Source organism: Opisthocomus hoazin, chromosome 1, assembly GCF_030867145.1.
Source record: "Opisthocomus hoazin isolate bOpiHoa1 chromosome 1, bOpiHoa1.hap1, whole genome shotgun sequence".
Classification (NCBI taxonomy): Eukaryota; Metazoa; Chordata; class Aves; order Opisthocomiformes; family Opisthocomidae; genus Opisthocomus; species Opisthocomus hoazin.
Window position 1 is genome coordinate 77767687 of NC_134414.1, and position 25391 is coordinate 77793077.

Here is a 25391-nt window from a genome sequence, read left to right on the forward strand (position 1 = left end):
TTTTGTTAAGAGAGTGGGAAATAATTAATGAAGTTTCATCAAGTTTTAAGAAGCACTTAAGTTCTAAGAAGAGGAGCAGTACTTACCATCAAAGCTAATACTTGCAACTTTGGTGTATTTACTTTCAGAGGCTTTTAACGTCACTGGCTTGAAATGTACTGTTATAGCTTCGTTCTGTGGTGTGGGTCTAACACTCTGCAAACAATCAAAATACGAAACACCTGTAAATTTATCATTGTTAACACACTGGGCAGCCTTCACACATCCTTCAAAGTGACTGACGTCAACAGCAACTAGTTCTGGCTGAGTTCTTACAGGTCTGTCTTTCCTATAACAAAGCAGCATTGTAAGAGGCTTTAGCATCTTTTTCAGGTCCACCAAATAACTCAGTCAGTATGCAGGGAAGTGGGCAATAGAGCATTCTCCTTGGACATGTTGGATGAAGTGACAGTATGGACAGAAACACGTTAATAAAATAAAAAGCATGCTTTATTTAAACAAAGATTTATTTTTTACTCTTAATGCTGCAGGGTTACAATAGCTAGACTATTTGTTTCTGGTGCACTCTTTAACAAAGCTGTTAACTGACTTGTGTAATTACTGGTGAAGATACAGACATCCACCTTGTCTCTGATCCCACGCTAAATCTGCAGAGCTGCCACAGGAAAAAAAATTATTAACCGTGCAGAGAACACTCATTCTATACCAACATTTTACAAGACGACCTTCTGTATCTGAGGATTACTGGTTTTTAACTAAATGGAAGAGGTGAATTGGGCATTACTGGAATAGCAATTATGTCAGTTATTAGCCAGAGCTGATTTGTATAGATACTCATTGCTATGCGGCAGGATTATGGATTCCATGTCAGTATCTGCAGACTCCATAAAGATTGCCAGGAAACCCTTTGCCTAGATTCCATGGAGAGAAACTGGGTGTGGAGCATTTAAATGCTCTTATTCTTGTTTTGCTTAAAATTAGTATGGCTGCCATGATTCCTCCTTCCCAGCTGCCTTCTCCTGCTGTAAGAGCAGCTCAGCTGCTCATGTAGAAGCTGTTAAGCTACTGCAAATTACAGGACGCTGTATTAAGGAAACTGAAACGAGTGCTGGTTTGCCTTATGCTGAGCTGCAGAGGTGTAGCACCTGCTTCATAAGCAGCTGAGCCCTTCTTGATCAGAGAGGAGCAGGGCAGACAGCGAGTGGTACAAACCAATTACAGTTCTTCCAAGCTAAGCTGTCCTTGATTGTAAATTAAAGCCATGAAATCACGCATATGTAACTAAGTTCTATAGGGCACTTGATCCTAGGAGGAAACAAGCAGCACTGCTCCTGCAGCTAATGAATAATCTCTGTTACCTGTAAGTTTTGTATTTTGGATTTATAGTATTGACCTTTGTCGACCATCTGCATACCTGTGGAGCAGATATTTGCTGTTTCTCTTCATGAGTCAATTCATAATTATCGCAATTTGCATCTAATGAAATCCATACTACAAAACTGAGATCTTGAGGTGTCTTTAAGAAAAACCGCTTAGAGCAGACGAAACCAAAGCTGTAATCAAGTTCACAGCTTTTGCATGCCAGAAAGGATAACCATTTCTAGTAGCTCTTTTTATGTAAAAGGCTGGCTTTTTAATTCTTGAAGTTTGAAATTATGCTGACTTCATTTAAACCAGATCAGAAATATTCAAAAGGACAGCCTGTTGCCAGAAAAATGGCAGGTTTCAGAGGTGCAGCTCTTAAATCACAAGTGTAACAAACCTTGATGTGTTTACTCCAAATGTCTACAACTAATGGTTAGTTAATGAAGGAATTTAGCATTGTTTTGTTGAAAATTTCTTAACTACATCATGTACATTTCTCATTTGTTGCTTGATTCCATGCCATAAAAGGAAATACAGAATTAAGACAACTAAAGGAAAAACAAAGATCTGTAAGAATCCTTTCATCTTCACTCTCCTCAAATTTTAACCTATTTCAAATAAATCCCATGCAAAACTTGTCCTCAGATGTGCCTTAAAAAAACATAAAATACGGAAAGGTCATGAGAAAACATGCAAAACAAGTTCCATCAAGAATCTAATACCATCAATTCTCTCAGAAAATCTCCTGACAGCAACTTCTGTGGGGAAGCAGAATCTAAAACAGACATGCTTCATTTAACAAATCGCTCTTCCATGGAGTGCCCCTGTCAAGACTTCTGACCCTGATGTATGAGCATACATTCAATATTTAGCACAAAAGCAGAAAATGAGGACCTTAAATGTTCTAGAGAACACAGAGGGGTGAGAAAGCTTTGTGCTACTGCAGCAGTTATTGGGAAAGATATCGAAGGTTGAAGGACTCTCAGATTATACCTATTCTAATAAACTGAAGCAGAGAAGAGTACGGGCTGAAATGCTGGCACATGTTCATTCATGCTGTTTACCTGTCAGCAAGCTCCCACACGTAGTTTTGTCCTGTCCACCTAGCATACTGCTCTAAAGACTGAGCAGACTGTAGACTTTCACTTATAGATTACTAAAGATACAGCCACCCTGCTGCAAGAGAAACAGGCCCTGTGGCTAAAAGCAGCAGACTAAGGCGGGCTCAATGAGTGTCAGAAGCACCTCTATACTGTTTTAATCGCTTTTATAGACACAATTTTTTTGTCAGTAAGAACTTGGCCTTCAGTTTAAACAGGGATACAGCTAACTGAAGTTCACTGTCACCGTACAGCACCATCCAGAACAGCCATGGAATAAACTACTACTAGATTTTAGTCCTTTAAGGTAACTTTCTCTTGGCAACTTTGAGATGCCTGCACTCAAATGTGCAGACTGAAAACCTAACTCAGAAGTAAACTACTTCTTGCAGGTTGATCAGTGAAAAAAATCTACTCTGAAGTATGTGAATTATGACAGAAGTAAGTAAATACTTCCTTATAAAAACACTTCTATTTTCAAACTGATAGAACTCAGCTTCAGCATACAGCTGTCCTGAAGTTCCTGGCTCTTTATGCATCAAACAGCATTAGAAGCTCAAATTTTCAAGAGTGTCTTTGCTTTTAGCAATCAAATGCATTTACACTGCCTTAAGGAAACGCGACATTTTCATTCTAGAGAAGGGATAAAAGAAAGTGTTCCACAATCTACATTTACTAGATTTTTGACAGCATGGGTCCATTGTTGCAGCATGACAACAGTTCATCCAGTCATGAAATAAACATGATTTGCCCTAATAATATAGAAGGCCCTACGACATGTAATTAAGGAAGTTTCTGTAAGGAGTTTTAGAACTCAAAGTCAAGTGACTCGCTCTTATTTTCCTCAACCAATTTGTTGGACCACAGCATGACTAAGTACTTAGAGGCAGAACAACTACAACTCTGGCCACAGCATTAGCAGTCTCTCATACACAGATGACCTGAAGATATTTAGTTCCTCCAGCACCCAGCTTAAACATATGCTAAATATAGCCTTGGCCTTTTCTTCTGACATTAAGATGAAATTTGTCATAGAGCTGTCTCACTGCTTTTAAACCTGAGCTCTGAAGGGTCAGAAATCCCTATCTCAAGCTTTCCTAAAAGTGAGCTATTCACCAGGCTCCTTCCAAAAATCCTTTACTCTTGGTTACCACTATGAAATTCCTCGACTTGCACCGCAGCAGAAATTCACACAGTGCTTCAAATACTAGAAAGGTTACGAACTTCACAACAAGCTGTACCTTAATGAGAAAGAACAACTGACTTGATGTGCCGTATGTGACACACTGAAAAATACATCATATGTGGACCTATGCGGTATCCTTATCACTGCAAAAGTGAGTCCTAAAAGCTTTCAGACCACCAATTTTACTGCTTTGATACACTGTAAAAGAATGATTCATCTGGAAAAGTTCTGTCATGACATGTATAATGGTTATCAAATTATATCCTTCCATCAGACTGCAGTCTACGGTCTACAGTCTATGGTCCAAAGACCATAGCTTAAAAATATTGGGTAGGTTTTTTTAATGGAGGAGTATGAATTAGGTACTACGTTATCAGATATTAGAAATTATACTGATGATTTGAATATATAGTTATTTGCACTGTACTCATGAAGTATATTACACACTTGGGGGGGGGAAGAAACCACCTACAAAAACCTGTCCCTATGCCAAAAACCTGGCAAACCTAAGAAGACTGACATGATACAAGACAGCCGAGATAGCTGGAAAAATAATAAATTTACCAACCCTCTGATCATAAAATCATATACAGGTCTTTTTTTTAAAGAAAAACCCTCCATGGGAGCAGGTTCATAGCTTACAAGGCCACAAGAGACCTTATATGATCACCTGACCTCATTCATGCAATAAGCATTAGTACTTCGATCAATTAAATTCTGTTTGCACTATAACACGAGTTTCTCTCGACTTGAAAATTATTAGTGAACAACAACGTAGCAGGCATTCAAATGGACTCTTATCACAGTGGCAAGTTATCCTCGTTACTAAAAATGCGTCCAGTTTCCAGTCTAAATTCATCTAGCCTCAGCTTCCAGTATCTTATTTTAAGTTTTTGCTAGACCTCTACTATTAAAACACTATTCCCTACAGTTATAGTTATAAGCTTCGATAAGACAGAAATGCTCTCCAAGAGCTCAGTAAGAAACTTCTGCGAATCCTTCAGTCATTCTTCTGGCTCCTCTGGATTCTTCTCAACATAAACAAGGAAGACAGAAAGGGGAGAAGGAAGAAGTGAGAAAAATAGTGGGCAATGAGAAAAGTTACAGAGTAAAAAGGTATGAATGAACAAAGGCAGACTACTAGACTAGAGCCAAAATTCTGCAACAAAAATAGAAAGCACAAAATCCAGAACCTAGAATTCTGAAGCTGGCTGCGCTTTACATGCAGCTGCAGTGATCTCACTGGAAAGGGCTCTAGGGTGTTTGCAGGCTTTTTACTTATTTCAAGCTACAAAGCAGATAACCTCAAGAAAACAAGGGTCATTTTACAGTCTGCTTGTGAAAGCTACTCTTTGCTCGTCTTAAAGGATTATGTTGGGCAACCACTTTATATACTCTCATGGAGCCTGTGATGAGGACAAAGAATCCTACAGACTCTCCATTAATCTCTTGTTCACTGGAGTTACTCAAGCGTAAAAGCTTCCAGAGGCTCAGATATTGGAGGCACAGCCTACAAATGCTGAAACAGCTGTTCAGAGAAGGCTATGAAGTAAATTAATTTTACCATGCACATAGAGTATTTGCCTTACATTATGTTTTTAGTCACATTACCTAGCTTCTTATTCTGAACACTATATGGTGAACCTATGAATGATCAATTTTTAACAGAGAAAGTAAATTCAAGTAGAAAGTTTCAAATTGAAAGGAAATAAAACTTACTGTAATTGGCACATCTTTTGTTCCTGAATTTAATAAATGCAGATTTAAAATTTTTGGCAGATCTGTTAAAGAACAAAAAACACACCTGGCTATTAGGCTATTTTAACATCAAAACCTTATACAAAGTCATCTGCACTAGCTGGTTTCTCATGTAAATCCACTATTGTTCAGTGTTAAAAAGTTAGACTAACAAGACAGTACAGCCAGTCAAAACAGCTAGTCCCAAGAATCTGACACACTTAAAAACTGCATTTTTGTGTATTAGTAGGTATTACATGCTTCAGCTTACTACTTGTATTTCTAACACATTAAGAAACAAACAGGCTAAAAATACTTCAATGAAATTATTTTGTCAGATGCATCAATATTCAGCAAAAACTGATCTTATTTTAAAATCTTTACATGTTAATCAAGTTGCAAGGAAAAGTACTTCAGAAGCTACCTTTTTTTAGTTGAAAGAAGATATATACTGTTTTGCTTCAGTAATGAATCCCTTTCACAGTTTCAAAAGCTACCTTCAGTTTTACTACTTTCTGCCATATATATTATTTCACTAAACAATATTAACTTAAAATGTAAAATCTTAGGCACAAACACGTAAGTAGCACTTAAAAAAAAGATCACGAGTAACAAACCTGATTTAAGTTTCACTACTGTAACTTTCACCACTCCCTGTGTCTGAAGATTATTAAAACTTATGCAGATGTAAAGCAATCTTTTTCAAAAATCCAGCAAACTGACAGCGGTTTTTAGACTAAGCCATGCACAACTGTGTAAGACTTAACATTATTACTAGACTTACAGCTGGATGTGCAAACTACTGTTTGCTTGTACACATCTCCAGTACATTTGCAGGCGAATACATTTGCGCACCATTCTAACACACTGTTATCCTGCTTTTGAAACTCTGCCTTCTAAAAAGCATCATTCCACAAGCAACCCTAAATAGTACAAAGATAACTGGGCTTTTCCCTCCCCATCCTACTCCTTATTAATACCTTCATATCTGAGTATAGTTTACCTTGTGTTCGTAGTGTACCAAAATCTAGCATTTCTGTTGATGAATAGATACCTGGGGCTTTAAAGAAAAAAAGAAAGGTTACCATTTTCTTACTATACTAGAAGTTCATTAAGCTAAATAACTTTAAAAACAAACACCCCCCCCCCCAAAAAAACTTTTCTACAAACCCGTTGTAACTTCTACTTCAACAGGGAGAATGATGAATTCTGTGTTGTCTGAGGCATTTGTTTTTATTCTAATGAAGGCTGTATGATTATCTGCTTCTCTTGAAGAAAAGCTCGCTCTCATCACTCCTTTTGTTTCATAGGGAGGTATTTCCTGATAAATAATCAAAGCACATCTATGAGCGTGCAGTAATTACAAATAAAGCTGCCACAACAAAAAAATACAACAGAAGCATTGAGTATAATTGTATTAAGAGAAAAAGCTACAACAGCTCTAAGAGATAGGTTGCCTGTTATTAAAATAACCATTAAATTTAGTAAGGAGAGTTGTATTCATCTAATACGACACTGATTAAAAACAGGTATATGCAAGAGGACTTTCATGTCCTATTTCATAAAGTTTTATGTATTAAAATCGTGCCTGACCAACTTGGTATCCTTCTATGATGGGGTTACAGCATTGGCAGACAAAGGGCAGGCAATTGACATCGTCCACCTGGACTTGTGCAAGGCATTCGACACTGTCCCACATGATGTCCTTGTCTCTAAATTGGAAGGGCATGGACTTGACAGACGGACCACTCGTGGGATAAGGAACTGGCTCGATGGACGCACTCAAAGAGTTACAGTCAATGGCTCGATGTCCAGGTGGAGACCAGTGACGAGTGGTGTGCCTCAGGGGTCGGTACTGGGGCCGGTGCTGTTCAATATCTTTGTCGGCAACATGGACAGTGGGACCGAGTGCACCCTCAGCAAGTTTGCTGACAACACCAAGCTGTGTGGTGTGGTTGACACGCTGGAGGGAAGGGATGCCATTCAGAGGGACCTTGACAGGCTGGAGAGGCGGGTCTGCACGAACCTCATGAAGTTCAACAAGCCCAAGTGCAAGGTCCTGCATGTGGGTTGGGGCAATCCCAAACACAAGTACAGGCTGGGCAGAGAGTGGCTCGAGAGCAGCCCTGAGGAGAAGGACTTGGGGGTACTGCTGGATGAGAAGCTCAACATGAACCACCAATGTGCACTCACAGCCCAGCAGGCCAACTGTATCCTGGGCTGCATCAAGAGAAGCATGGCCAGCAGGTCGAGGGAAGTGATTCTGCCCCTTTATTCCACTCTGGTGAGACCCCACCTGGAGTCCTGCATCCAGCTCTGGAGCCACCAGCATAAGAAGGACATAGATGTGTTGGAGCAGGTCCAGAGGAGGGCCACAAAGATGATCAGAGGGCTGGAGTACCTCTCCTACGAGGGCAAGCTGAGGGTATTGGGGCTATTCAGCCTGGAAAAGAGAAGGCTCTGGGGTGACGTTAGAGCAGCCTTCCAGTACCTGAAAGGGACCTACAGGAAAGGATGGAGAGGGACTTTTGACAAGGGTGGGTAGTGACAGGACAAAGGGGAATGGCTGTAAACTAAAAGAGGGCAGATTTAGATTAGATATTAGGAAGAAATGCTTCACCATGAGCGTGGTGAAACACTGGAACAGGTTGCCCAGAGAAGCTGTGGATGCTCCCTCCATGGGCAGTGTTCAAGGCCAGGTTGGATGGAGCTCCGAGCAACTTGGTCTAATGGAAGGTGTCCCTGTTCATGGCAGGGGGGTTGGAACCAGATGATCTTTAAGGTCCCTTCCAAACCTTACCATTCCATGATTCTATGATAAAAAGCCAGTAAACTAAATTGACAGAATCTACCAATAAACAACATCTATTCATAAATATATTATTGAGTACAGAACATAAAATGTTGTTTTTGCAGATTCTAGTTGTTTTTTCTCCAAAACAGGCACAAGGCATACAGTTTCAGTACTGTAGAAACAGATGTCAAAAGCATGTAACTAAACACAAATGAAAATAGTGCAGAACTGGAAGTAGCCAGAAGCTTGTGGAGCTGCAAGTTTATCAGCCACCAAGCAATTTACAGCAAAAAGTCAAAATGTGTTTTAGTTGCTGTACCAAGCCTATTCCATCAGTTTTAACCTGCATTCAGGGTTTGAAAGACAACTCCCTCTGCACTTGCTGGACACAGCTGCAGCACAAGACTAGCTTCAGAACCACACCTGAGATACTAACATTGCATATTCTTCTCCATCACATTACAAACAGGCTGGGGAACTGTATTTCTTTCTTCTTTATTCTTTATTTCAAATAGAAGATGAAAATCTTGATTTGAAATTTGGAGCTTCTTCCACTTAAATGCAAATAAGTACAGCAGAAAGTAGGAATGCTTGCATTGACTGGTGATGTTTCAGTTGATCAGAGTTTTTCATGAACGAAACTGGACAGGATGTAATCCATATAGATGCTGATTGTCTAATACATCTCTTCTGTGCTTTCTGTAGTACAAACTCATACCGATCCATTGTGGAGGTCAAGCCATATTTTCTGTGGCACGACTGTAGATGTAGTCTTTGAAAACTGTTGAGTATCAATGTAGCTATTTTCAACTGCTACTACTTGTTGAGTCCCTAAACTAAAAAGCTCTCAAGTTCTCTTTTCACACGTATTCACAGACCTAACACAATGCAGCCGTTCATTAATGTTTCTAAGGATGTGATTTGACTCTTCCATATGTGTAAGCAGGGATCCAAGGTTTGTCAGATCATAGAATCATAGAAAGTTTTGGGTTGGAAGGGACCCCTAGAGGTCATCTAGTCCAACCCCCCCCTGCAGCGAGCAGGGACACCACTAACTAGATCAGGTTGCTCAGAGACCTGTCCAACCTGGTCTTGAATGTTTCCAGGGATGGGGCCTCCACTACCTCTCTGGGCAACCCGTTCCAGTGTTTCACAACCCTCATTGTAAAGAATTTCTTCCTTATATCTAGCCTAAACCTACCCTGTTTTAGTTTAAAACCATTACCCCTCGTCCTGTCACTGCTCTCTCTACTAAAATCTCTGATAATAAGATCTCTGAAGTAACTTTGAACAGCTGATTATAAAAACACTGCTGCATATGCAGACTGCTTCATCCAGTCATCTGGCATCAAAACAGTTTTCGACCATGATGCAGCTCATCTGTCAAAGCATCATTATCATATTTCAATAATTTCTTCTACTTTGCAGCTTTTTCTTACTGCTGTGCAGCTCTTGACATAGCCAATACAATGTTGTACCTGAGTGTTTCCTCCTACTGGTTGTCCTGCTTTTAGCTGAGATAGAGTCAGTTTTCCTCCCAGGAGCTGCTGTATTTTGGATTTAGTAGGAGAAGAATGTTGATAATACACTGAAGTTTGTAGTTGTTGCTAAGAAATCAAGCACTTTTTCCCCTTTCTTGTGTTTGGCTAACGAGCAGGTGTGCAGGAGTAGGGAGGGAGCAGAGCCAGGCAGCGAGCCCAAGCTGGCCAACAGAAATATTCCATAGATGTCATGTTCAGTTTATAAATGGGGGTTGGCCAGGGGGCAGGAATCTACAAAATCCACAATTGCTGCTTGGGGACTGGCTGCACAATCGGTTGCTGGGTGGTGAGAAAAATTGTATTGTGTATTGCTTATTTTGCATATTCATTATCGCTATTCCTTTCTTTGTTGTCTTACTAAACCATCTTTATAAAAAAAAAAAATATATATATATATATAGCAGGGGGAACACTGAGTGACAGGGTTTGCCTTCCCAAATAACCGTTACACATGATGGAGCCCAGCTTTCCCGGAGATGGCTGAACACCTGCCTGCTGATGGGAAGTAGTGAATGAATTCCTTATTCTGCTTTGCTGGCACACGTGGCTTCTGCTTTACCTATTAAACTGTCTCTATCTCTATTCACGAGTTTTCTCACTTTTACCCTTCCAATTCTCTCTCCTGTCCCACCGGAGAGGAGTGAGCGAGCAGCTATCTGGTGCTGAGTTACTGGCTTGGGTTAAATCATGACATTGGTTCAATTTCTTCTACTTGCCTTAACGCTTTGAAACACCAGTGATTGAGATGAAAAAACAAGAGGATTAGTGCTGGCTAGTTTTCTGCCTTTCCATGCAGTATGCTGGAAGCTTTCGCATGCATGTCATAACTGCTCTAACTTGCAACCTGGCCTACATAAGCTGAAAAGCTACATGCTCAAGAAACAGAACTAGAAATAAACCAGACATTTAAAAATCTTCTATTCTTTTGTTACATACCTATTAACGCCTACAGAATTCAACATTCCCCTTGAGTTAGCCCCTTCCTCGTGGACAAATGGTATCTTTAGAAGCAACACCATTTAACTAAACTGGTGTCAAAACATTAGGACCTTCATTTTTTCAAATCCATTTTAATGTTTATCTAATCTCTCAGCATCTGTTCAACTCTTTCCACTGCATTTTTTAAAATGCTTGTGATCTGTATTCATACTCACTTGTTTGCAACTTTTGTAGCTAAAACTAAGATACTGCCATTCTCATGCACTTTCTCCAGAGAAGCCAGGAATTACGTTTTGTGATCATCTCTTCCTAGCTTGCTTGGAAATATCCTGGCTTTACTCATGACAATAGATGTAACTGTCAGCAACTGTAACAACACATCCGAGACAAGTTTTGGAGCACAGTGACTTTAAAGTCTTTGCCAGACTAAAAACAGTCATCAAAAAAAGGAGTAATTCTAAAGAAGAAAACAGATTTTCTATCTAGTTGGACATTACCAACAGTATGATATACAGTATGGAACCAATATTTCACCTTCAGGATGCTTCTAAAATTCATTTCACTTAATGGTATCAGTGTATGTTCCTTCAACACTACATTAAGTGAAGAACACAACAGAACAGATTTAACGGGCCAGACCACGAGCCCATCCAAACCACTACCCTGTCTCCAGCAGCAGACACAAAGAGTAAAGAGCAACCCCAGCACGCGCACGTAGGAATATTTTCCAGAACAGTTTCCAGCCACTCTCAGCTCATGATCTAGGGATTTATGCACCTAGACACACTGCTGTTTCATTCAGTAGTCCTCAATAGATTCTTCTTCCCTAAATTCGTTCAGCTGCTTTTTCAACCCATGTATGCATTCAGAGTGATTTGCAGGAAGGACTTTCTCAGTTTTAAAAAAAAAAAATATATATATATATCCCGTATATTTTTCCTGTGGGTTAGATCCAGCTCACAGGCCATTGGAAGGACTACATTGTCCTGAATACTCAGGCAGGTGGAATTCACTCTACTGGGAATCATCTTGTTCCTCTCATTCCAAAAAAGCACAGCTCAATAGCAATGGCTTTTTTCAATTAAATCTTTCCTTCAATTCCCATTGCCACACAATTAACAGACCCTGTTATCATTTCAATTTTTATAGGGTATTTTTAATAATTATATGACAAGAAAGAGTTGGTAAAGAAACCTCAAAATCTGAAATCATATAAAAATGAAACCTGCCAATGAACGGTGCAAGGCACGACTACTCACCCATAGCTTCCTTGTACCTCCTTGCTGACCTGTTGGAAGCTCTAAATGGAGATCACCTCCACTGGAATACATTTCTACCACCTGAGGAGGGTAACGCAAAAATGTTAGCCCTCAACTTTAAAGGGATTCTGTTTTAGTTATCAGGTAATATAATATGCAACGTCATGGGTTAGCAACTATTTGACCACTGGAGTATCTTATAAATTCACTTTTAATGATGATATAGCCACTTGCAAGTGCTACACTTTATGTGCTTTCTGTAGCATTTCACAGTTTGTGGATCACTTAACAGAATCTGATCACGCTTATCAGTGGACTATTCATTTACTTGTTTGGTTAGGTACAGACACCAATCCTGCCTTAACATAAGAATATTTGCCAACATTACATACTGTAAAGACACCTTATATTGTGCAAATCAAGTAGAAGGAAGCTAAGGCATGCCTGGATTAAAAGTACAAGATCTGTTTTATTTTGTTTGCATCCATTTTTTTCTTAATTACCACTGAAGTTTAATTCTTTATTTTGCAGTAATTATGAACATTTCAAAAATGGATATTTCACAGTAAAACCTCAGTTTAGCAAATTAAGAGATCTGTAAGCATAATCTACAATTTCTGAAAAAAATGATTTGCATTTAAACAGAGAAACATTTATATAATGTGAAAGATGGCCTCAATAGTTCTTAGAATTCTCTTTGAACTTTAAAGCTACCAAAATAAACAAAATTTCAGTTTAATATCATAAACATAAATGAGCATTTAATGGTTTTCTCTTAGGCTCACCTGCAAAGGTTCACTGTGAGGGTTATGTATATTTATTATAGGAGAAAAACTGCTATTTACAGGAACTCGTGCCCCAATAAATGGGCGCAATCGATAGGGGTTCGGTACTCCAATGCCAAACACCTGGTTAAGAAAAAGAAAAGCAAGCTTAAGTAGCTGTATGTAATGTTGCAGAGCCTAACACATGTGCACCAATTTTAGTAACCTACCAAGTACTCTTTTCAATTGATTTTACAGCATACCTCTAAGGGAACATTTAAAACCAGTAGCATGCTAAAGCACTGAAATAAACAGACTGGTTTAGGCTGCGGCTAAACAGTATTTCTCATAGCTACTACTTACTTACACTGACTTGATTAGAAGACAAAGTCAAAATACCTTCCTTTTTTCTGATATTCTGAAACACCAGACACCAGCTAAAGGTTAAAAACATGTGAAATACCCTTTAATCATACTATTACAGAACAGACTATCCATATGAGAAGCGTTTTTGTTGTTGTTCTCAAAACACTGCCGTGGTAAGTGTCATATTCTTTCAACAAGAGGATTTCTCTCAGTTTCAGACTCTCTCATTTATATGGTTTATCTTTCTGAATCTCAAGTGAGTAATTTTTTGCCAGCTTCATGAATAACATTGTCTTGTCACTGGACCAGATAAGTACAGAGCTAAAGAACGAGCTAGATTACCGCAATAAGCCACTAAAATAACACACACAAGAAAGTTGTTGGGAGGATTTTAAACCCTATGTAATTTCATCAATCTGGCTTACAGTACTGCCCTACAGATATTTACAGTGGTATACTGCTGTGTTACAACAAGCAGCAGGGATGGAAACTTTTTCAACTGGGCTGATCAAAAAAAGAAGAAGAACTATTGTGCAAATTTCCTTGTATGGTTAAGCATGCCATAATAGATACTGCTCTGGTTGATTCACACTTCACATCATCTTCCGAAAGAGTGTAAATTCTCTTACCTGATAAGTAAATACACCATGATTAGAAGTGTTAATAAATAAAGTGTTCTCTACATTTCCGACTACTCTTGCGAGGAAAACTACATCAAAAGACGTATTCCCTCCTGGAAGAATTTTCTGGAAAAAATACAAGCAAGCAAGCAAGGAGAGGAATAAGCAAAACTGTTTACTGAAGACATTCCATCCTGCAGATGAACAATAGTTTTTGTGCTACAGACAATGTGTGTGTGTTCCTTATGGAAAACTGAACTTTGAAAGTCTACTGCAGACTTAGGGGGGGGGAAGAGTAGAAGTTTTAGACAAATAAAAACGTGTAACTAATAAAAACATCAACATTTTACAACTATTGTCTAGTCCGGGATCATATTTAATTGAATTTTTGTGTTGAATTCTGAACTTCGAATTCAGCTTGTAACAGAAATCTTTTGGACTGACAGTTTACAGAACATTGGAGAAGACAATTACTACAAGACATCCACAACTGAGAAAGGTTGCTTGTAGACAGGTTTTCTGAAGTTTTTAGTGTTTACATGGCCCCTGCTAAGCCACAGGCACAGCAGACAGAACTGAAACTAGAGGACTATATCCGACACTAATGTGGTTAAGAGTTAACCCTGCTGACACCGTGCTTTTCAACTTGCAAGTTCCTGTAACATGACTGCAGTGCAGCAACATAAGCGCGCTGGAGTGACTGCTTCACACTAACATCACTTCACCGGACTTGCAATTTTCAGAAAAACTGTAGTAACAGCTTGTTTCCCTATGTGCTCTAAGGTAACGTACACTTAATAGTCACCGGCAACAAAGCAGATCTGCTGTTAAACCATCAGTTACAGTACACACTTCCAACATAGTCCAGAACTCCTATGCAGTATTTCATTCCTTCTCTTCTAGCAGGGTTTGTGCGTGTTTCTGGGCTCAGTTCAAATTTGCTTGATAACTGACACTGAGATCAAGAACTGCAGTATCTTAATACTTTCAGGTACGTGACTATTGCAGTAAATAGCTCATTTAAAGAAGTGAGGGAAATCTAGCTCCCATTTGGGGGGGGGAAGGGGATAGAAAAGCTGATTTTGAGAAAGCAGAATAACTTACCCTATTTTGAAAAAATGATGCATGAAAATGTGATGTTGTAGCAGATATTGATACTAACGTAATTGTTTCCTCTGAGCTAGGGTTATGTAGGTAAACTTTTTCCATTTTTGGCATTCCAACTGGCCTATCGAAACAGAGAGAGAATATTTTTGCAGTGTTAGAATTCTAAAAAATAGAGCATTGTCTTTGTCCCATTAAATCAGATACGAACATAAGAGTGATGAACACTGACAACAGAACTTTGCATTAAATGTTTTTTTTTCAAATAACATATGTAAATTCTAACTTGAAGAATTACTCAGTTAACATCATCTCCATTTTTTTATTGATTACTTTTCCTGAAGGCTTACCTAATATTGTATCATCCTCTAAAATGACACTCATGCAAATGAAATTCTATTTTTCAGGATTTTACTTCAGAATCAAAGAGGTAAAGTTTTCTATTCATGTGCAAGAATCTCTACATAATTATGACAAGTTGCACACAGCAACTTGAAATAAACAGAGCACACCCTAGACAAAAGTCTAAGCGCAATTTTTTTCCTGATAGATTATATGTAGTCTTACCCAGAACCCTAACTTTTTCTGGTATTGTATTTTATAATATGCGCTACAGAATTAAGTACACAGACATATGCAGCAACAAGTAGTTTATCTGTATATTGCATTTCAGTTCATACCTTGAGGAAAAAAAATAAGAAATGCTTGAGCAAAATTCTAGAATTTAAGAAGTCAAACAGTCCAGCAACAGCACGCTCTCTCAGTAACAAGACATGCTAACAGTTTATTCCACATAAGCTTTAGGCTTGCTCCTTTTTGCTTACAACAGCTAACATGACAATAAATGCTTCAGTTTCACCAATTATTTTTCAGACTTTGGTATCTCTTCAGAATTTTTTTCATGCCTTTTAACACACATGTGTTAAGCATCAGCACCAAAGCACTAATAAAGCTCCAAATTAGATTCTGGAATTCAGAGAGTGAACTCTCAAAACTTTTAGGCTACACGTATTTCACGTAGAGCTCCCTCCCATGTCTGCTCCGAACATTGCAAGGACTGTAAAACTATTGATAAGAATTACTATCCTTAGTACCTGAAGTGATGATGACCAGCAACAGGCCAAATTAATAAGCACTACTGCAGCTGCATAGTTTTTCAACGTGGGGGGTAGGGTGTGTGGGGGGGTGTTAATAGATAAAGCAACATAAGTTTGCTGTAAATTAAAGGTTGCATCGAACAGAGGATTTAATGACAGTAATCATCCTATACCACAATTTACAAAGTGATTATGGTAACAGACAGAACCTCCTACTTATGAAACACGACTAGACAGATGCTAAAGACCATGACATTAATTCAAAGACACAATTATTAACCTTCAATAAATTGCATCATCACTAACAGAAGAATATACCTGCGCTCTACTACTGCAAATCTCTTCACTTGCTGAGCCTTCCTAATTCCACGTCTCCATCAGCAAACACGTGTTCTTGACTCTTCTTCCACTGTCAAAAAATCTCTCATTTTGACTTCTCTAACTTAACTAGTAACGAAGATGACAATTTCCTTCGCCTTTTAAAACCGGTACAAAACCCAGGTTAAGCCACAACATAAAAGTATTCATATCTGTTGCCAGCATACATGGAGACAATAGAAAAGGAAATAGTTTATCAGCTGTGATGTTTTGCATTAACTGCTGTAACTGCTACATTGTTGATCAATGGAATCAAATAGTGAACCTATACATCTGCTCTCCCTTTGCTAGGGAGAAGTTTATCAGACCAGAGGAACTTGGATGGGAGCCAGCCCTCCAAAGCTCCTCATCTGTACCCCACCCCCCCAGCAAAAACCAAAAACACAACAAAACCCCAAAACAAACAAAACCAAAAACCCAACCCACAAAAGCATAACTGAGAAAAGCATCTGGTGACACAGAGTTACCCAGCACCCCCTGAATTCTGAGCCCACTGCTTCCAACACTCCGCTGACATCAGTACAGATGGGCTCGAGTATTTCATCTGCCTGGTGACTGTGAAAGGCACAAGCAAGCTTTTGTAACAGGCAACAATTTTGCGCTGAATTCGTTGTTTAGGGAAAGTGGTCATGCCTGAAGCACTTTCTGATTCTGCCAGCACAATAATAAAAAAAAAAAAAAAAAAAAAAAGAAAAAAGGGAAGACATAAATAAAATAGTCCAACTCTTCCAACACTGAAGAAAGCTCTTCCAGTCTCTCCTGACGATCAGCAGTCTGTTCCCTAGTTCTCACTGCAATTTCTCACTCCCCTCAGCAGAAGACATGCTTCCAGCACCTTGTTGCAACTCTCTGGCTTGTCACAGTGCAGTTTCTGGCTACTTCTCTTCCCCAGAGCACGTTCAGTAGCTCCCCAAGAAGGGGTAACCATCATCCTCCTCCTCTGTTACAATGCACTCCGACCAGCCTTTGTATGAGGAGCTTATGAGCTGAAAACAAGAATCAAGCAGAACAGTTCCTACCAACCACAATGGCAGGAAGCGAGAGCAGATGAGGTAGATTTTAAGCACTGTCAGCAAACGCCATGACTAGCATATCACCTGTGGTTTCTGCACAGAACCAGCTGTGTAAAGAAAAACCTAACATCAGAGTTGACTTAAGTGACACTTATTACGATGCACCATGTGTGAAACACCACAAAGCCAAGAAAACTGCGTTGAATGAACTGGTAATGCTAAAGTGCCAGGCTGTTCCTGTCAGAAAGGTAGTTTGTAAGTAAAACTCATTATCCCAGGAAACATTTCATACATTAACAATCTTTTAAGGCCTTCATGCTCTTCCAAAAGGAGGAGACTATAAAACACTGTATTTGAGAGGGTAAAGCCTGTAGGGCAGCTAGTAGGGATAGCAGCCATGACAGACATCACAGTTCACTAACTCCAGATTCCAGACTAAACCACCACAGTATAATTATAGGTGGTAAAGGCAGAAGTCACTAAAAAGGAAATCTGTTGCTAGGACTATGTTTTATTTTACAATTTTGAAACGAGTCCAATATTCTGTCTGTCTTTCTCAGATACAGCTTTCCTCATATTCTTTAAGCTTGATGTCAGCCAAATCTACAGAAAAAGAACAAACCTCACTTGGTTTTTCTGCCGTCTAAAACCCAGGTAAAGCAGTGTACACCAGACACTTTTAATGAACCTACATCCCAAGCAATAATCACACAAGCGATGCTCTCCAGGCTGCGGATTATCGAGCCACAATGATCTGCACAAGTACAGTGCTACCTGGTGCCAAATTTTACAGCAGAATTTCCTGGAGCAGTCACAGCTAGCACTTTTCACTGCAAGAAGGTGGTACAGACACACCTTCAGGCAAACATGACCTGCCAAAGCACGTAAGATTTTGCTCCTAATCTTTTGTCCCTGCATAATGCTAGGTCCACCTACACTGATAAAAATCAGATACCACAACCTAGATGAGCAGATGGTAATTAACAAGGGTGAGGTGCCTGTTCAAATGGGCAAAGAAGCCTGTGTTCACATTCTTTACTGCTGCAACTCAACTCTTTCCAAAGGCTGAGTTAGTATCTGCAGTGTATTGTCAGCATGTCCTTGTAATGGAATTAATCGCTGCTTTAGAGGTCAAGAGGCAGATTCTTTTAACAAAGGAAACAAGCTCCTGCAAAAATTTGGGGAGATGAGTCCTTGAGTTATTGGCTCAAACTTTACTTGCAAAAATACCTAGCTACTCACTGTGAAGCAAATATGGATCGAGAAAATGCTCTTTTAAAAGCGTAATTACATTTTTTCTTACTGCATACAGTTTAGACACCTCGGTAAAATGCCCATTTGATTTATGAAAACTGATACAAATCTATTACTGAAAAGCAGAGGACAAATTCAGCAGATACATTCTTCCTATTCCATCTCCTATTCTTTCTAATGAGACTGCAAAGAGAACTGAAGCCAACCAAAAGCTTCCCACTTAGATTTTGGAATGCTGGGCATACAGATAAACACATTTATGATTCAATTCAGGTAAATTACTCATTAATTTGAGAGCTTATCAAATATGTTTACCCCAAAGTATTTTTTCTTTTAGCATCTTTGGCAACTGCTGAAACAATTCTAAGACCAGTTGTCACACAGTATATCAAAAGTTTCATGTGCATTAAATCAGTATCCTGTATCAGACAGGAGCGAACAGCAGATGCCCAAAAGGTAAAAGGGTAATAATGCAGAAAGCAGACAAAGTCAGGTGCTCAGAAAACTCTCCTAGCCTCTAAATACATGCAGCTTGGGAACTTCCTGAACCAATGCAGATGGTTCTCCATGCAGAAGATCAGGGATAGTGAGTGCCAACAGTAAGAACTTGTGTGTTGACTCGTAATGCATCCAGCTACTTCGAAGGAAATGTAGTGAGCTGGTCTTACAACGTACCCTCTAGAGACTGAAAGGGAATGCCTTTTGTACCCCATTCTGAGGAAAACGCTAGCTCCTTATGTCAAAGAAGCCTGCGTGATGTACAAGACTCGAGAATTAGTGACGAGAGCACTCTTCCTGTTTCCTGTGAAACCATATGCATCCCTGGCTGAGCAACACAGGCAAGTTGCTTCTTTAACTGAAGGGACAGTAACTGAAGCACTTAATGAGACGCATTTGCATTCTTAAGCTTAACTTGGAAAAGCAAAAGAAAACAGAAGAGTTTCGGTTTTGTACATGTACTAGCCTGTAGACCAACTGTTTCTCAGCTTCCAGATTTCACTGGCTTTTAACAGATCAAGAAAGTTCTTTAATACTACACCTGACAAAAAGTCAGTGTCTGTGTAACATACTAAACAGAACAAACACTCCATTTTATGTTAGGAATCTAACTTGGATCCCATATAACAAATGACACCGTTTTCAAACAGTTAGCCAAACCCCATACACAAAACATCAGTCGCAGAGTCTTATTCAACCATGTCGCCAACTGTGGTGTGAATGAATCTGAGAGTCTAATAAACTACTATTTGCTTTGGCAGTATTTTTCAGACTAGTATGAAATGCAAAAAAAACCCCAGAGGTGGATGTCTACTAAATGTCAATTTAGTGTCAACTGTTTCTTATGTTTAAGCTCCGAGGGAAATGAAAATTTCATTTTGCAACACTTCTAAAACTCCAACAATCTGCAACTCTGACATGTTAAAAGCGTATCAAATGTGCTGTGTAAACATCTGGCTGCACATTATAGGTACCTCCAAACTGTAAGAAAACCAGCAATTTGGATAAACTCTCTAGCTGCTAAAATTCTCCACCATTTACTGTTTTGAGATTAGAGTTCTTGAAGAAAATAGACCAATTTGCTAAGTTTCCCATCCTCTTATGTTACTTTAAGCAACTTTAGGTCTCAAGATCTGCAAGAAGGTCTCAAATATTTGAACATGACTATCTAATTCAACATTACTAATCAATTGCTTTCAAGGCCAGCTCAAGATTTCATCAAACATCCTGCTAAATACTCAAGCTCACAAACAAGAAACAAAAACCATGAAAATGTTACCAAAATCCCCTAAGGAAAACATTTCAAAGGAAATACAATGCGAGGTTGTTTATCAATAGGTAACCAAAAAAGACAGACTTTCAGAATCCTGTCCTAACAATGAGAAAACTTTGTCTAGAGAATGAGACCTTGCACAAATTGAGCGAAGCAAGAACCTCCATTCACCATAGAAGCATATGCTGATCAAGGATTAAAATTTTACTTTTGCTAAAAGTATCATTTCATAGATTACCAATCATTTCCATGAAGCAGGGGTAATATGTTAACTTCACATTTAAAATAATTCCACATTTTAAAATTTTGATGGTAAGCAGTCCTAGTTCATATTGTGTTAGTATCCTAAAACACTCAACACCCAAGTGCTCCATTACCAAAAGTTACCTCTACCAAGAATTTGTGAAGAACTTACAAACTTTACTTTTTATATAGTCAGAGTTGAATTAACACAGATGAAGGCAATGTATCAAGATCTACGAAGATTCACATTCTCCCACAAACCAGGTGTTAAGAACGGAATATAAACTGCTCTGCAACAGTACTCCTCAGTCTTAACTCAGACGGGCCACCTGCAAGAGCTCTAACATGAAGACTTGTCTCAAACATAGAAAGGCATATAGGTAAGGACTGTTCTGCCAAAATAGCCTCTGAGCAACCAACTCCCAAAGCCATGGAAGACGACGTAATGGTTACTGTTAATATGTTAGAACATCTCAATTCCCGTTTAACAAAAACGGAGAGTAACAGATTAAAAAAGAGATTACAAGGAACAGAACACAGATAAGAATAAAAGGTAGCTGGTTCTGGAGTTGGGTTTGGGTGGAGGTCTTTTTTTGCTTCTCTGCTTTCTTTAAAGCCCGAATCTCCGATATCCAATGTGTTGCAGAATTTCTTCCAGAGGAAGACTGGTGTTGCATCAGAAACAAAAGCAGGAGGCTTTCACATTAAAGAACCAAACGAGTATTCCACTTAGATCAAGCAGTCCCCTGGAGCAGTGATACGGGAGAACCTGCCTCAGTTCCACCCCATTCCCAGAGGCTTAACGTATACAGAGAACATTTGGGATCTCTTCAAGCGAGCTAAAGATTTGCATATTCTAACATACAGCATACATTTCCTTTGATAAATGTGAGATTACCTGGATTGCTTTCAAAGTGGTAGAATATGGTAGTGTTTATTTTATATTAAAACAGTATTAAAAAATCCCCAACTGCTACAGAACAGATGTACAAGGCCATTGTAATCTCACCTCCAGGTGAAACACAGGAAGTGTGTCTACAGCACCTGTTAATCAACTTACTACAGATTTTGATTTTCCGAGATCCCTAGATAAAATAACTTTTAACAAATATTATTCCTGCTCAAGTTGGCATGTTCTTGAAACATCTGACTTAAGTCCATACACTCTTAGCAGACCAAAAATGTCACAAAAGAATGGGTTAGCTTATAACTGAAATTAAATATTGCAACTCTCTTTGGCCTAGGAATGATACATGTTGATAGCTCAGCATAAGCACGAACTTTGAACCAGCTTGCTCTACTAAATGATACATGCTACCTATTAACAAAACACTGTTTAGGTACAATACTGCTTCAGAAACTAAATATGCATTTTATGCCTTTCCCAAAATCCATTACTAACAAAGAAAGAAAAGCCAGAATTTGAATGTGAAAACCCATTCTATTTCAAAAGGCAAAAAAAGCCAAAAGCTTAGATCTGCTTTATTTGACTTCCAAGGTGCTTGGCACCTGCAGTTTGTTCCCATCATAAGGTTTAGTTACTTGGTATCTCTCATGGTTGGTTCACATCTATTTAAATGCCTAAATACAGATTTTAAACTGAATTTTGGAGGTCCATATCTAAACCTTTTCCAAAACTGTTTTTGACATCTTACTGAAGTTTTAATAAATCAGAAGATGATTTCTGCCTGAGATTATTACCTAAACTACAACAGACAAATTAATTATCATATACTTTTGGGGGGGGGGGGGGGGGGGAATCAAACAGAACACATAATGAATCTAAAGCTAACACACAGGTTCATGATTTTAAGTGACAGAAGGCAGTGATCCCCCAGGGCAGTTCTCCATTGTACAGTGTCCTTCTTAAATAAGAGAACTGCACCACTTTAACAGTGTACTACATCTACACTATTTCTTCAATGCTTTCAGCTCTGACAAGAACAGCTTACATAAAAAGTCAAAATATAATGAAGAACAGCTTAAAGTATTTATGGCACTGCCTGGGATCTATTTTTAGCAAGGGAAAAAAAAGCATCTTTGGAAGTTCACAAAGCAAGAAGCACATGTGGCTTTCTTCAGATGAAGATGCAAACTACAGACGACCTTTAAAAGCACGATATTTCAGAGTGCATCAACAAAACACTTTATTCATGTTAGAAAAAGTCGTATAAAATACATTTTAAATGCCAAATTCTGTCATTACTATGAACTGAAAACTTTTACAATTTTAAGAGAAAGTCACATAAAACCAAATCAATAGGCGAGTTTACAGTAACCCTAACAGAGCTAACTGCTCTACAAGTTTGAGTTTGTACTGCACCCATCAGTATAATTTATTAACTATAACCTAATTTTGTTATAGCAAAGATGCAGTAGAGTAGGGCTTACTACTAGGTATTTTACTATTCAATTTAGAAGCTCAGTATCTTCTTACACAGGACCAGTTAATGACATTGCAAAAAAAAAAAAAAACACCCCACAACACCCCGCCTGCCCCCCCAAACAACAAAAAAAACCCCACATCACATACACACACACCACAGAAAGCCAGAAATTCTGAAACTTTGAAGGGATAAGGAAGAGGAAACAGAGTGATTTATTATGTCTTTACTCAGAAGTAAAAGTTACAGTTTTGTTAGACTGAGCACAAATAAATTTCATAAAATGAGGCATTTTCAGATACCTTTACTATTTAGTGGCATTACATTTGGGATTTTTTGTATAAAGGTTATTTCTGGAAAACTGCTCTGTGCGAACAACATACATTACAGCCTCTCTTCTTTCAGAAACACAGAAGTATACACCATGTCAATACGCAGGAGCTTCCTTGCACATCTCTGTAGTCGCCACACTGTGCAATGGCCTCTCCTACAGAGAGGGGGTACTGTATTTTTATTAATAGTCCATGGCTTATATGTAAATAAAGCTGCCTTTCATCCAGCAGCAGTGCTGGTTGAGGATGGGGGAAACAATACTGCGCTAAGGCTCAGTTTGCCCAGAGAGGTTGTGGATTCTCCTTCTCTGGAGATATTCAAGACCCGCCTGGATGCAGTCCTGTGCAGCCCGCTGCAGGTGACCCTGCTTTGGCAGGGGGTTGGACTAGATGATCCCCAGAGGTCCCTTCCAACCCCTAACATTCTGTGATTCTGTGATTTTGTAAGACACACCTGGGCTGTTTTCTTTCTTCCAGGTTGAACTGCTGACAAAATGTTTGAAATGTCCTCACTGCAGTTTACATGGTGCCCAAGCACGAATCATGCACAGAGGCTGTATCCATGTACACCAACTCCAGAACTAATTTTGACTGTTAACAAGAAGAATGACCGCATCTATCTATAACACAGCAACCAGTTACTGGTAAGAAAAGTTAAGACTGAAGTAGTTCTCAGAGGAACCGATCACAAACAAGTACATTGTTGAAACTGTTAAACTTCATTCCTCCTCCCTTTCTTTTATATTTTAGAGAAGTCACAGGCAAGTTTGCTGTAAGCCATTACCTTCAGCCACCGAGAACCAAAATTGCAACCAGCTGCAAGGTAGAGCATGGAGCTAGGTTCCTGAAGGCTGTTTGTTCTCCTTGAGGCTGTGTTTTCACAACTCTACATTACTGTTCTAATACTGCAGAGTCTTTCTCACCAAAGCAATATAAAATGGACATTCTAGATTGGATGCTCTCTGACATGGGTTATGTACAAGCAGAAAGGTAACCTCATCTGAGTACATTAAGTTCTAGACTTCAAACTGTTTCCACTCTGCAGAGCAGCTGTACAAGTACCGAAAAAGTAAGTGCAAGTACCTACACTACCAAAACCACAGCAGCTGATGTTTAAAACTGGGCACACCAGCTCTCTGAAACACAGAGGTCAACTACACTTACAGACAACCTAATGACGTACTTTACGTATACAATGTTCTCCACCAGTTTTAAATGCTTTTGAGATTTTTTTTTTTTCTATTTACCTAAGTAAACAGATCAAAAGACTTTTCAACTTACTGTTCATGGAAATCCAGCATTGGTGGCTCAAACCGGAGAGGTCGGCAATTTCCCCGATATAGGGATACACTGCAAGAAAAATAAGAATGCTGTAAAAGATACTGTTAAATGATACATTTCTGCTCCCTTCCCATCTCATATTGCCCTTTCTTAGCAAAATATTAATTAATATTAATAACAGAGCAACTAATTCAAAAGAAGAAACAGCCTGACAAACTTGTCCGGTCAGAATACTGTAATTTTACCAGCCACTTACATGATTATGTGGTGTCTCCAAGCAAGATTATGCAAGTGTACGAATCTTGGAAATGGACATTATCGAAGTGTTAGTTTTCCTCTATATAGTGATGGCTAAGTGAAACAGTAAGCTAAATAGGTTTATATTGTCTTTCACAGCAATATCCAAACATCTTCCTCAATGTATAAGTCATTTACATACAGATTCCAAGTTTCTCTAGCCACTTTTACACTAGTACGTAAACAACCTTGGACCCTTTTGATGGTACTGAGGCCACATGGAAGAAACCAGCCCATGTCTATACTGTTGAAAACTCACAGTCTCCAGAAGACAGCAACTCTGCTCTAGAAACATTTCTTAGCTTTGTTTATACTAATCTCCCACTGGGAACTTCTTTAGGAGAAAGCTTGTATATGAAGACTAAAACTTAAATACCACTCAAACAATCCAGCAGTGAAGACCACGAAGCATCAGGAAACTTTCTCTACTACTTTGTATTTTACCAGTAGAGTTATACAGAGCACAATCAATATCCCACAATAAAAGCTACAAGAAAAAATACAAAAACCAGTTTTGTTGACTGAAACATTTTCTTATCCAGAATGATGTGATTGTGACCACACTT

General features: G+C 38.9%; 1 protein-coding gene across 1 annotated transcript in view; it reads right to left on the bottom strand.

Moving 5' to 3' along the window:
- Window positions 1-25391, bottom strand: part of TMEM131 (transmembrane protein 131) — a 106349-nt gene that overhangs the window by 40280 nt on the left and 40678 nt on the right. Inside the window, exons 4-12 of the mRNA XM_075427114.1 lie at window positions 24529-24597; window positions 14776-14899; window positions 13681-13797; window positions 12707-12829; window positions 11922-12002; window positions 6559-6709; window positions 6392-6448; window positions 5371-5432; window positions 87-195 (exon numbers count right to left, since the gene is read on the bottom strand). Of these exons, the coding sequence (XP_075283229.1) occupies window positions 87-195; window positions 5371-5432; window positions 6392-6448; window positions 6559-6709; window positions 11922-12002; window positions 12707-12829; window positions 13681-13797; window positions 14776-14899; window positions 24529-24597 (893 nt within the window). The remainder of the gene's footprint in view (window positions 1-86; window positions 196-5370; window positions 5433-6391; window positions 6449-6558; window positions 6710-11921; window positions 12003-12706; window positions 12830-13680; window positions 13798-14775; window positions 14900-24528; window positions 24598-25391) is intronic.